The 13,765-nt window shown below is 41.4% G+C and overlaps 1 protein-coding gene across 14 annotated transcripts in view; it reads left to right on the plus strand.

Moving 5' to 3' along the window:
- The window catches only part of LOC134163303 (uncharacterized), a 273,936-nt gene that overhangs the window by 243,594 nt on the left and 16,577 nt on the right, over window positions 1-13,765 (plus strand). For 6 of the 14 annotated variants that reach the window (XR_009964683.1, XR_009964684.1, XR_009964688.1 and 3 more), the window contains one exon: window positions 5,442-6,617. The exons of 1 other annotated variant lie outside the window; for it this stretch is intronic. Coding sequence is in view for 2 of the 13 variants with exons in the window: in XM_062618038.1 (XP_062474022.1) it covers window positions 5,442-5,571 (130 nt within the window). In the remaining 11 variants the exon portion in view is untranslated. 7 more of the 14 variants (XR_009964682.1, XR_009964691.1, XR_009964692.1 and 4 more) reach the window with 5 other exon arrangements.

Here is a 13,765-nt window from a genome sequence, read left to right on the forward strand (position 1 = left end):
GCTCACCTGTCCCCAGACAGAGTTCCATACTCTCCAGCCTATCCCTAACATAAAGGGCAACTCCCCCTCCCCACCTGCCAGACCTGTCTTTTCTAAAGAGCCTGCAACCTTCCATTCCAACACTCCAGTCATAGGAGCCATCCCACCATGTTTCTGTGATGCCTATTATATCATACCCCCGTAGACATGCACACATCTCTAATTCCTCTTGTTTGTTCCCCATCATCTGGAATAGCTGAAAATTTGGGAGGCTAATTGTAACAAACTGTCCATCATGCATCCATGGAACCTAGAATTAAAGTGGGAAAATTTTCAGAGAGTACTATTGAATAATCAGTGAATTTAAATAAATTGATCTTGTTCCAGATGACTGCAAGAGAGAAATGCAGAACTGTGCTTCACTAGTTTCTTGTGACAAAGATCTCTGTGCTGAAGATGCAGAAGCAGCATTTCCCTATATTTTTACATGCTCTCACTAAGATGGTCTAGACATATTTTACTGAAAATTACCAAAAGGTGGAGTTGTGGCTATTTTTTATTGGATGGACAACCAAAGCATACCTTTTGTATGAGACAGAGTTCATTCCAGGTGCCATACAAATAGTAGCAATATCAGGAGATGGCTTTGAAGAAACCTGTAAGTACCAAAGCAGCCTAGCTGTGGTCACACAAAACTCCTTACAGGGTATTTTACCTTAATGAAGAGCTCTGTACACTGAAAAGAAACTGCGTCAGGGTTTTTAACTCACAGATAAAGTTGACCTAAGTGTCTCTGAACTATGGTGTTGTGTGTCTAGACATACCCTGTGGTCACTAAACATCTACTGGTATTTTGTGCGAAGTGTAGGGCACTTCATGCCTTGGCCAGTAGCCAGCCTGGCTCAGTACTTAGACCTATGTGCAGCTCTGTGGTTTTTGTTCACTGACATATGTTTGTTTTGGTTTGAGTCCATAAGGTTTGCACACTTGAGGTTCACTTTGAGGTTTCAAGTTCAGTGAAACATCAAGTTTTGCCTGGCTTTTGGGTTGAAACCTCAAGCCTAATGGTAATATTTTCTCTATCTGTAGATGACAAAGAGAAAGGTCATTGAAAAGCAAACCCCAAAGCCTGATGCTGGCTGAAAATCACCAAGCATTCAAATGGAACATTCCCTGCAGAATTTTGCAATTGCGTGTTTCTACCAGAATTAGCAGCTGTGCATTTTTCCGATAAACACAAGTGTATTAGTTGCATTCTGCTTTAGATGAAACTACAGCATTACTCCAAGTTTCTGCTGTTTTTCTCTTCCTACTTCCTGGGTGGCACTGTTAATCACTGTGCAAGGGTGGCAGATTTTGGCTGTCATAAGCAGAAAGCTAAATTTATGTTAAACCCATGGCCAGATACTTGTTTGGTTTAAGTTCTATTACTTCTGACCAGTCTCTGCAGTGCCCATGTTATGTTTAACCAACTGCTTCTGCTTTCTATGACTTCAGGAAGTAAGACCCAAAAGGGACTATTCCCAAAAGGAAAAGCTGGTGTGCTAAAGGTGGTAGGGTAGCTTTCCTCTTTTGAGTCCTAATTCTTGTCTGGCGTTGAAAGGTTTTAAGTCTTGTTCTCTGTAATAGTGCAACTTTCTCATACCTGGGATCCAAAGCTTCATTTTCAGTGTTTGATGAATCTTACTCATAGAGAGCCTCTTGCAGTAGAGTTGCAATGGAGTACTGTACCAACCAGATAATTAGCCATACGAAGAAGTGTACTGAATCTGGTTAAGAAGTGCATGAAAATTACTCCACAGAAACTGAGTAGCATTTAAGCAGTCATGAATTATGTTTAGTTTGGGCTGTCTGTATATTGCTGTAATTCTTCATGTTGATCTAGAGTCTACTCTGCTGCTGAATCTTCTACTCCAAAGCCTGTTCCCTGTGGACAGTTACATCAAATCCAAGGTAGTTAGTGTATTCCTAAGGTAGCATGAAGCTACACTAATATGGAGCAGGATTTATGATCAAATGTTTGAGAACACATTGTCAAATGCCAGCAGTAAAATGGTGTTGGGAAAATTTCTATTCATAAGCTGTCAAGACAACATCCAAAACAAGCCCAGTCCTTTCCACATCTTCCAGTCCAAAAGCTTTCATGTGAACTCAGGCAGAAATTATGTTAACCAGAAACTCATACCTGTACCCTCAGCTGTTCGGTTTGGACAACTTCCTACTTCTTCATTCACTGTAATGAGAGAGAGAAAATGTGCTATGGAGTTCAAATGAGAGTCATTTTAGACAGGTAATTTTAGAGTCTGCAAATGAATTAGTTTGTGTGTTAGCAGTACCTAACAGAACAAAGTACCTATGCTGGAGAATTGGAGAGGGAAGAGAGAGTTAGTTACCCACACTGGTATCAAAGAATTCAGTGGAGAGGTTATCTGAAGGAATCTCAGTGTAAGAATTAGATTTTTAAGCTCTGTGTCTGCAGAGCTATCTTTCACAAGGAGCTTTTGCTCATCTAAGTATTTTACATTACTGAAGAAATTATGACTGGTCTTTCTCTCTGTAATTCTTGTCTCTCTCCCTCCCCCATTGTTTGCATCTAACACGACTCTGTATTTCTGGGTCATACTTAAAGGTACATACTTTGTGTACCTACATAGGGGATTATTCACAAGCTTCCCAAAACATTTATAAATACTGTAGGGTCCCCTTTTCAGGTCTGTTTGAAAAACATGTCCTGTATTGCGTACTCTGAATAAACCAGCATCCTCAAACTCCATGTTGGTTCAGCCGTAATTCTGGCTTCCAAGAATAGTTGAGGTTTCACATGCATCTGGTCTTTGATCTTTCTCCTGTTTCTCATGGGTAACACATGGCAGAACACTGGAATCGTTATCAGGGTGACTGGGGTTTTAGTGCTTTGGTTAATAGTTGAACTGGAAGCATTTAAATATCAAAACAATCATCAGATTGTGGCAATTTGGAGATGCTCAAATGAGTATGCAAACTCTCTTCATTCCTTGACTCCTTCTCTTTGTTTTTAGTGCTAGATCTAGGTAAGCACATGCAATCCAGTATTTCTCATTAACAGTGTAGTGAAGGCTGTGTATGCAGGAAATGCACAGGTTATGGAAACACTACCCCTGGGTGTTTTCATGATGAAGTTGCAGCTGACCTGATGTAATGGTGATGATAGACAGGGGGTTCACCAAGTCACCTGCAGAGGACACTTCCAACAAACGTACAGAATCATAGAATGGTTTAGGTTGGAAGGGACCTTAAAGATCATCTAGTTGCAAGCCCCCTGTCATGGGCACAGGCATCTTCCATTAGACGAGGTTATTCAAAGCCCTGTCCAACCTTTCCTTTAACACTTCCAGGGATGGGGCATCCACAGCTTTGTGGCTCTACATCAGAACAGATGAATGAGCTACAAGTGTCAAGTGGGAAAGATCACAGAGTCAAGAACTCCTGCAGCTCAGACTTTGAGAATGAACGAGAAGCCATGCTGAACCATGTTATTCTAATTGCTGTAGGTTAAGAACAATGAGACTGTGACTAGGACAGCTCCTCTTACCTTGTAATCCAAAGCCCTGAAGATACTTATTTTGGTGCACTGAGTCTCTGCCTCAGTAATGTTTATCTTTTGGACTTTATCTTTCTGGGTGTACCAATATCATTTTCCAACAAAGACTTGCGAGTGCTGAAATTATAAATCCCACAGGTGAAAATGCCCTCAGATGACTGCTGTAATCTTGTGATTTCTTTGCATGCAGTCCTGTGGCTCTCCTGAACGCTAACTGCATGCTGAGGGTGAATGCTACAACTGGATTTTACATGGAATTTAGGCAACTCCTAGGTGCAGCCCATTGCAAAACCTCTTTCTGATAAGAGCCAATGAGAACAAGCTACAACTGCCTTGTGCAAAATTTTGCGATCTGCTATTGCGTGAACAGTTGGGGAGGTTGAAATCATCGCAAAAGAGCACTTGGGTTCTGCTCTGATTGCGCTTCCTCGTGTGAGTGCTAGATATCTCTCTTCTGTGGAATTCTGTGCTTGATCCCTATCATATAACTTTGGAGCTTGCAATGGGATCCTGTGCAAAGCAGCTGTGCGGATTCACAGCAGCTATCTTCTTACATTTCCCTGACACCATGTACAGTTTCAGTGTAAAGAACCAGGGAGCGCAGCACTGAGAGGTGGTGCCCGGCTTTGCAAACAAAGGGGACGGAGGACTCTATGCCACCTGCTCTGTCACTTGAACAAATGTTAGGCATAAAACAAGCTACAAACTGCTAATTGTTTGTTGGATGATAACTTTATGCAGCAGCAGTTGCATCGATCATCAAGGTCGGCTTTTCTGCTTTTGTTTCTTCAGCGAGCCAGTCCCTCGGTTCCATGCTCCTATAGGCAAGATGGTGAAACAGCCAAGGATATTAACTGCTTGGTGCCCTGACAGTGAACAATGTTGTGGAGCTGCACGCCCTTATTCGGGGACTGCCAGGGATGTCCAGATGTTTCTGCGTTAAACAATGTGGCACAACACCTCTGCAGGAATTGGCAGACAAGAGCTTGCTTCTTTATTTGGATTGAAAGATTTTGAGTCAGCAATGCCAGGAAAACATTGCCACCGTCCGCAAACCAGAAACCCCTGCCCTGTCCATGCGTGAGGAAAAAAGCTTTCTGCTTATTTTTTTCCCGATTATTTGTGGGGCAGTGTGTTTACTAAAATGACCATTTATGAAGACAGTGAACACCCCTCTGTTTCCTGTTGTAGTTGCTCATGAGCGTGGGCCTGAGTGGGAAAAGGAGTGGTCTTGGTATATAGCTTATTAGGCTCAAATAAATTATTCAGAACACAGATTTAGATACAGATTGCAGGGAACGATAATGGAGTTGGTTTTCTGAGCCTGTTCATGTTATGAAGACGTGGAGTACGCTTTTCAGGAATTAATTTAAGTGGAATCAGCTTTGAATAACGTAGCCTGGAAGTAATATTGCTGCCATCCAGCTAGTATCTGTGGAACAGCATTCTCCTGCCTCCTGAAGCACTGGTGTTGAAGATGGATAGATAGCGAGATACTTATTTTTTGGCCTTTTTTTTAATTTTTTTTTAAGGGAAATTCTTTCTAACCGCTAGAGATGGGCATGTTTTTGTAGAATTCTTTTTCCCCCCCGAGTGAAACAGTGGACCACATCAGCATCCGATTTGGGTGCGTCATGTGGTTTCTCATGTGATGCTGGTCTCACTGCGCTTTGGAGAGTGAGCCTTTGTGACTCCGCACTCTTGGACAGTAGCATCCAGCATCACAGGAGACTTTGGGAAGGGAGAGGAAAAGACGCCTCCCAGAAACCTCCAAAAACCCAGAAAAATAAAGTTACAGTAATTTATTATAGTTATTGTTTCTTCTTAACTGTTCTGGCTTTTATTTTTAATTCTGGGTCTTCCCTTTTTTCCGTTCCTGTAGGCACAAAGCTATACCGTTCAGAAGAAGCGAGATTGTCTTTCCCTACAGCTACGACACTGCGCTGATCTCGACACAGCCTGCTTTTCCCTCCATTTACCTGGGCGGCTGCTGCTGTTTCTGCTGCTGCTGAGGCTGCCACAGTCTCGCTGCCTGCACTTCACCCCGGCTTGGCTGACTCAAAACTCACTCGTCTGCACATTGCTACGAACAGCGATGGAGTTGCTTTTTTTCTGTTGGTTCTGGAAGCAAAGAGTTGCAATATGTGATGACTTTGGGATTTTCTTTGGGGGGGATGTGGAGGGAGGAGAAAGGAGGGGTGTTATTCTAGGTTGGGGTGGGTGAAAGCTTAAAGAAATATTATGTAAAGTAATCCAGTGCTTGACAAGGGCATCAGCAGCAAGAATCCAGCCTCTGCTTCTCCAGAGGATTAACATGGGGAAGCCACAGTGCTGCAGTCGGGTTTCACCTCAGCGTTGTGCTGGAGATGGATAAATAAGGTATTGGTTGTGTCTGCCTGTTAAGGCAAAGCCACGGGAGAAGGAGAGAGCGAGTGAATGCAAATGCAAAGGAAGAAGAAATGCTACATGCCGTTTGTCTGATTCTGGGCATTCTTATTGCAGAGAGGATGGCTCGATTAACAAAGAAATGTATGGATGGCGGGGACTGTAAATTGTAGCTTGAACACTCCTGAAGCTGTCAGGGAAGGAACAGATGAGCTAGGTGGTTGCAGCGATATCCCCAGGGAAAACAGCAGCCATGCACTCTGTGTGTATATATATGTATGTAAATGCTTTTGTGTGTGTGTGAGCATGTACAGACATGAAAGAAAGACATTTCTGACCAATTTACAGAGGAAGTTTGTCACTTCGCTAGGTCAGACTTGATTGCAGCTTGCATTTTCAGCTATAGCTCTACACCCATTTCCTGACTGAGGCGGCACTTTGTGAAAACAGATGGTAGGCAGAATTCTTTTAAGAAACGTGAAAGCAGATCCTTTCCGCTTAACACCTTGAAGCACTGAGTCTTCTGCACTGTGCTGTGAGAAACTGTGGGGTTTCGTTTCTCCATTTTAAAATCTTTATAAACACAGCTGTATTCAGTATGGTGAAAAATTCTATACTGTAAATAGAAATGTGATCAATCTAATCAAAATAAATGCATCCCAGATGACTTCTAGACCAGCTGGCTAACACAGTCATCAGAAGCCTGAATGCTCAACTCAGCATTTATATTCAGCGTTATATTTATGTCTTTCTTCTTTTCCTTTGTAGAATTTCAAAAAAAGAATTCTTCATTTATTGAGAAAGGCAATGCTCGCATTTGATGGTAGATTTTTCTGAAATGTTACCTGGGTGTATTTTTTATTGCCAAATGTGCATGGGGGAGAGCATGTGTTCAGAGCAGGTAGATTTGTCACAGTACAGGCACGTTTAGGTTGGTAGGCAGCTCTTCTTGGTCATGTCTGAAAAATGTGGAAATGGGGGAAACAAGCACTGCACTCAGCTAGGGGCTTGGCATGGCTTCTAGCAGCTGCCAGTCGAGAAGGAGGTGGTTTGGTTCTTTTTTCCTTTTTTCCTTTTATACAAATCCATAGACCATAATGTCATCCTAAAATGTGTACAAGGGGATTTCCCAATAGTCACGGTGAGCTACCCTGCGAGACGCCTGTCTGGCCCTTCCACTATTTGTTACCCAGGCTACAAAGGCAGCCCTGTGTGTTGGATTATATTTAGCCAGCTGTTGGATAACGTTCTTGTGCTGGGGGCAAAGGAGTCTTATTACTTCCAAAATGTAGTTTTCTCTTTGCTTAAAGAAAAATAACCTTGGCAATACAGCAGGCTCTAGAAAGGAGCTTATGTCACTTCTATACCTTTCTGAAACTGTCATGTGCTTCTAACTGAGGCAGTTTGAAGCAAGCAAGGAGGAGAGAGAGACTTAACTCACAGCTTCAAAGCTGCAGAGACAAGCAAAATGTCAGCAGCTTGTAATTAGGAGTCCACGGTTACGTCAGTGACTGTATCGCTCCAAGAATAGCTATTTGATGTGTGCCACAAAGCAGAGGAAGACAGTCATAACCTGGTTACCGAGCCGGGTTCAAACAAGAAAGAGCAAAATGGATTAATGAATCTGCTGTGTTCCTAACTCAGATGTGGATGGATTTACATGTGCAAGGCTTGCTGAATTCTGCAGCAGTGAAGACTGAATTATCAGTTTGTCAGAGGGCATGCGTTCACCAAGTGGAAGTGTGAATCCTTCAGAAAAAAATGCAGATGAACCATCTTTCCTAGAAAATGCCTTTCCCATCTCCATCCTGAACAGACAGCTGCTTGTCACGGAGGCATGCTCTGAAGGGAGACACAAATGAGGCGCACAGAGGTGTTTATAAGCAAGGGTGTAATTAAACACAAAGCAAGCATGCTGAAATTCTGTTCTTGCATTATGGATTTGATACTGAAATACCACCCCAGAGAAGGCTGACTAGGGTCTAGTGTGGTTTATATTAAGGCTTCTCTGGCAAAGAGTAGAGGGAGGGGGGAAAGGGCATCATGCAGCATCTTGCAGCCCAGTCAGAGTCCCCAGGGCTGTGTCTGTGTGCGCTTAAAGGCGCCGGTCCGCACCCCGCCGGCAGCTTTCTGACCTCCACAATTATTTTTAGGTCTGCACAGGCAACTCGGCAGCATTTAAGTAGTGAAATTGCAGGGGGTGCTTAATCTGCTCTGACTGGCCTTTCTCCGTGTTGTGGCTGGCAGATGTTTACAGGGCTTTCATCGGTATCCCCTCTGCAGTATTCCACGCGGATGTCTGTCGGTGTTCATGCCGCCCAGTTGCTAGAAGCCTGGTGTGGTTCCCTGCTCCCCACAAAGGTCGGTTTCAGTTCAGCTCTGTTTATGTCACTTTTTAATTTACCAGGATAGGTAGATTGCATTATGCAAACAGTGGGGTGGGGTTTCTGTTGGGTGGTTGTTTTTTTTTTGGACTGCGAACACAAACTTGTAGGAGATGACTGTGTATATTAAACCAATAGCTTTTTGAATTGTGTGTAGTATAATTTAAATATACTTACTTTAATTAATAGAAGGTTACAAAAGCTGGTATTGTCTGTGGCTGTTTAATTTACATCTTAGGTTTAGTCAGTGAGTATAACCTGCCTGATTAGAATAGTGTATTCTACACGGCCAACAGGGTGGAAGACATTATTTTGTTTGTGTTGGTTCAAACAGCTGGTCATTAATGCAGGCTCCATCTCCAGAGTGAAGTGCTAGTGGACATGAATGGATGCCTGATTAATGCTGTCCCTCGATGGGTCCTTCATCCAGCAGCGATGCTCGCAGCAGAATAATGCAGCATGATTTGATTGCGCTCTAACAGGGTAGTATGTCATTGTGTCACCGAGCAATCGAGGTTATTAGGGGGCAGGGCAGACAGACGGGACAGTGGGGTTACTAGACCGTGGCATTTTTAGAAATGCAGGCCTGACCTACTTAGAGTTATTCTTGCTGGCTGGCAGCTGCCTGGTGCAGGGCTCCCCCTGATAGGCTGCGGCTGTTGCTAGGGGGAATTAGCATGAATTTTTCCACATACAGACTCAGTGATTGAATGATAAAAGCTGACTAGAATTAAAGAGATTCGGTTCAGTATTATGCAGATTTATCTCCCTCATTTTTTTTTTCCCCTCTCTCAAATGCATATAAAGGAGCAGAAGACAGTTTGTTTCTATTTATTTTTGACCTATTTTTCTTTTCCAAGGGAGGGCAGAAGTGTTATGAATTTTTGATCATCATTTACTATTTAAACCATTGAAATGATATGACAGTGGGCATGCATCTTTAATGTATGGGAGATTCAACTGCTGTCTCTTTGGAAGGGAATGAAATGAATATATTTTGTGTTCTGGTCAGACTGCCACCTCTTTCTATTTGAAGCCATGTCAGATTCCCTTGTCTGGAAAGGGGAAACATATACCAGGTTTTATTGCATAACATTACTCTTGGTTATTTTTAGCTATCTGTACTTTACAAAATTAGTCCTATGTTTATGTTGGTGGATGAAATTAATCCCCAAACTATGTATCCTATATGCAGAGGCAGGCGCCTCGGGTATGCTGTAGTGTTGTGCGTCATGTCCATCTGAAATGGTGTTTACATATTACAGACATATCAGCACTGCATACCTAGCAGAGAACCAATGCCTGGCCTGTAATCATATCAATTGGAGAACCTCTTCTGGATTTTGGAGTCTTTTTTAGGCTTTAGTTTGAAGCTGAATTCTGTAGATGGCCCTTTGTTATTTGCCCACATATGGCTAAAATAGTGTTATCTTTTTAGAGAACTCTGCTCCCTCAGGAAGCAAATAAAACAATACTCAGTGAAGAATCCTTTGATGTAATTATGAATATTTCCTTTGTTATTACGGCTAATTATAGAAGATCTTTGTTTAAACCACAAATCCCCTCTGTGTGATCCTTTACCATACAGAGAAGTTACAATTTGGTGCAAAACATCATGACATCACATGCAAGGAATTGGAAATTTTTGAAGTAAGAGGCAGTTTGGGGTGGGGGAGGGGACCTAAATGCATTCAGAAGTGCAGAATAAAAAAACGTGGCTTGGTGTGTCTGAAACAGTTTCATTTGAAATAGTCTGGAGAGCCAGCAGTCCCCCTGGATGCCAAACTCCTCTGTCTTGGACCCTGGAGTTTCTTGGGAAGGTATGAAGAGGAAGCAACTGGAAATGGACACGTGCATTTGAATACATTTTGTGGCTGAGACAAAGCAGTCAGTTCCTACAGATTTGAATTTCCTGTCTCTTTCCTGGCCTTGATTCATTATTGAACTCACACCTCTTCTTTCTCTCTTCCTTTGCAATGGTCCCATGGAATGCCAATTTTTTAGAGAAGTGAAAGTGAAGAAAGGCACTATTCCATGCCTAGTAATTGTGTTCTCCTTGGTTGTCCCTAGAAGTGACTTCAGAAAGTGAAACAGCAGCTTTGCTCCCACTCCCCTCCACACTTGTTAGATCCAAGCCTGATATCTTGATCAGCTTTCCTATAGGATTCTATAAGTGGTTGTGGCTTCCCATCTGAACTGTGTCATGATTCAGCTTATCTCAGTGCCCCCTCAGTGGTTCGTATGCAGGTGGGCAGCCTTTTTTGCTAAAAGAAGGGAAGAACTGGCATGGAAGTCAGCTCCTGATGGGAGTAAAAGCCAGCTTTGCTTTTAGGATGGTAGGCAGCAGCCAGCCTTTGTGTGCAATTGTCTGTTGAGGTTCTTGCCCTCATTGGTTTTAGACGTTTTTGGTTTCATCCAGTTCACCTGGGATATTAGCTAACTTGGACTTCAGCAAAGCAAAATGAGTGTGCGATATTATATGAATTTCAGCAGAAATTAATTTTCTAGAAAAACTGAGTGTCATCTTTCTGAGTGTTGTCTTATTTTGGTATATTCCTTTAAGAAAGATGAAGTCCAAAGAAAACCAGCAAAAAATATGAAGCATATACTCTGTGGAAAAGAGTGGTATCTTTGATGTTTGTTTGGGACTTCAACAAAGTGAACATTTGTAACAAACATCAAATCACAGTTTAACAAACCATCAAGTGACATATTAAATATGAGAAAATTTGGTGCACCAGGAACTGTATTCAACATAAGGTTATTTTTCTGAAAGTCCCTGTAATGGGAATTTTTCCAAATAAACTAATGTGAATAATATGATCATAATACTTTAGGTAATTAGAAGTAGCAGAAATATGGAGTTAATGAAATAATCAAAATATGAGCTCTCTGTATATGTATAAAGCATAAGAAACAGGATGCCAGAGGAGTTCGAAAAAGTCTGTGTTGAAAATATTGTCAGTTGTGCACATTCCTTTGAAAAAACACATTAATCATTTTCTGATGATCTCCTCTGAGGTTTCTATTGTTGCAGCAACTTACACCTCCTACCTTGAAGTTGCTTACCTACAAAAGATTGTGTTGTATTGTTCAACATTCTTGTACCATGACCTCTCCAGTGAGCTATGAAAGATCTATTATGCTGAGCTTCGTGCTCTAGGGTAGCTAAGCTACTGCTGATTTACTGGTAGCATATGCAGGCAATAATTTTTTTCTTCCCAGCAAATGACCCAGAATTCTTGCCTCCCTTTGCAGCTGTGAGATGGTTGTGCTTCTTGGTGTATTCCTGACCTTGAAGTTTTGGCCGGTCAAGGATTTGCTGTGTGTTTTGTGATGTCATTGCAACTTTGTTTTACATGAAAATTATCAGAGGATATAGTATATAAAATGACACATCTAGATTCTCATGAAGGGATTACATCTGCAACGAGTGAGTTGACTCCCAGCCTTCACCTTCTGCCAGGGCCATGAAGATCAGTTCTGCAGCAAATGCATTTCAGTTCTGATTTCAAACCAAGAAAATGAGGAATTGTGTTTCTTAAAGGACTGGCATTTGGCACATTCCTTTTATTGCAATACAGTAGGGAATACAAATGTTTTATAAATTAAAATAATCCTTACAAGACTTTTTCTGTGATCCATTAACATGGAAACAAATTTTGTAACATACTGCTCTCAGCCAAGAGCTGCCTTATTGTGGCTCCACATTCAGGCTTTTCCAGCATCCATAGATGTGTGTGCCTATAAGTTCAGAAATGCTGTATACATGTAGAATGTGTGAACATGTATACAAGACACAAGCATAACTTACACAAATACAATACTGAAACATATAGCATGTAATATCAGTTGTCTCAGGGTAGGAGTAAAACCTGTGCCTCTGGATGTACGATGCTGTTTTTTATATGACAAAAAGTGGCTTGTCATGAAATTCATACAATCCTGGTATGTAGCATAACCATTGCATTAATGCTGTCATCCCATTCACCACCAGCAACAGAAACAAAAAAAAAATCATGATATTATGTAATACAAAAAGGACGGGGTGATGAAAGTAGGGAGTACCGCTTCTGCCCTTTTTGTAGTTAATAGCAGTGTAACGTGATGGGCTGTTTAAGAGGGAGAGATATATTTTATATTATCGCCAATTCTTCCCTCTTGCTCTTAGGCCACACCTACTTCAAAAGTGGATCCAGACTCAGATCTTGACAGAGATCATGACCCTGTTGAAACCAATGGCTGTTTCATCCTGGAATTCAGTGGGGCCAGACTTTCATCTCTGGTACTTTCCCCTGAACATGTCTTTTTTTGTGCTCTTGTTCCAAAGTGTGGCGTTTCTATTTGTACTTAAGAAACCCCCAACCAAACAAAAAAGACCCACCAAACCCCCAAACTTCTGTTCCTCTGAAAATGCTTTGAAAGCTCACTTTTTTTTGAGCAATATATTACAAATTTGTTCTTGAGTATGAGAAAATGTGGGGAAATATTACTTCACTGACAAGCAGATAAGGTTGAGTTGTGGTCAGTCTCCATATTTATGTTGTTCCAAATACTTCTGCTTTCATCACGAGTTATGTTTAGTTTTGAATGAAATGGAACAAGTGAAAAAAATATGCCAATGAAAATCCAGTCTCTAACAGGCTGCAGAAACTCAGGTAATGAGATGGCTGGTGTCTTGAGCTACAAAGCTAGGGCTCATAGAAATTTAAAGGGAGGCAGAACACAACAATTTCTTAAAAGAAATACTTTCTAGCTCTCTAGCAACTTACACTGTTGTCATCTCTGAAGGTAATTGTGCATTCCTTTTTCTTTTTTTTTTGATACTTAACTGTTGCATAAACAGTGCTTACATCAATGTTTAATGAAGTAACTCATTTGGAGGTAGATATACTACAGTTGTGTGTCTGACGTGTTTTTCTTTGGTACATACAGGCACAGTAATTGTTTCTGAGTTCAAAATTTATTTGATATGTCGAAGTTGGTGGCATTTGAAATAATGGCAGTTAGTAGACTACATTGGTGATAGATTTTGTGCAATGTTTTTATTATTCAGAAAACCATATGGAATGGAGAAGGTGGTGCATTGTACTGAATACTTGGTTTGGTTAGGGTTGAATAAGATGATTGATGAATCTTATTTAAAATCTCCTGTTGATGACCTCTAATTGTGGTAATGTATTATACATCTCCCCTGTTATTCCTGCACAGGCACATACATGCAACATTTTAGCTGATCTAAAATTGCTAGTGAAGTCATTTCCAGCAGCTCTCCACATTACTCCTTTGAAACTCAAACCTACAGTTATTTACAACTTAAAACTGAGACCACAAATTCTCTTCCTCAGGTTGGTAAGAGTCTGCCCCTTCATAAGTTTTATAGACACATACTTTTTATAAAAAAGCAGAAATTCCAATGCATTTCAGTGCCCTATTT

This window comes from Pezoporus occidentalis, unplaced genomic scaffold (genome assembly GCF_034315485.1).
Source record: "Pezoporus occidentalis ecotype Australia unplaced genomic scaffold, CSIRO_AGI_Poc_V1 ctg2, whole genome shotgun sequence".
NCBI classification, from domain to species: Eukaryota; Metazoa; Chordata; class Aves; order Psittaciformes; family Psittacidae; genus Pezoporus; species Pezoporus occidentalis.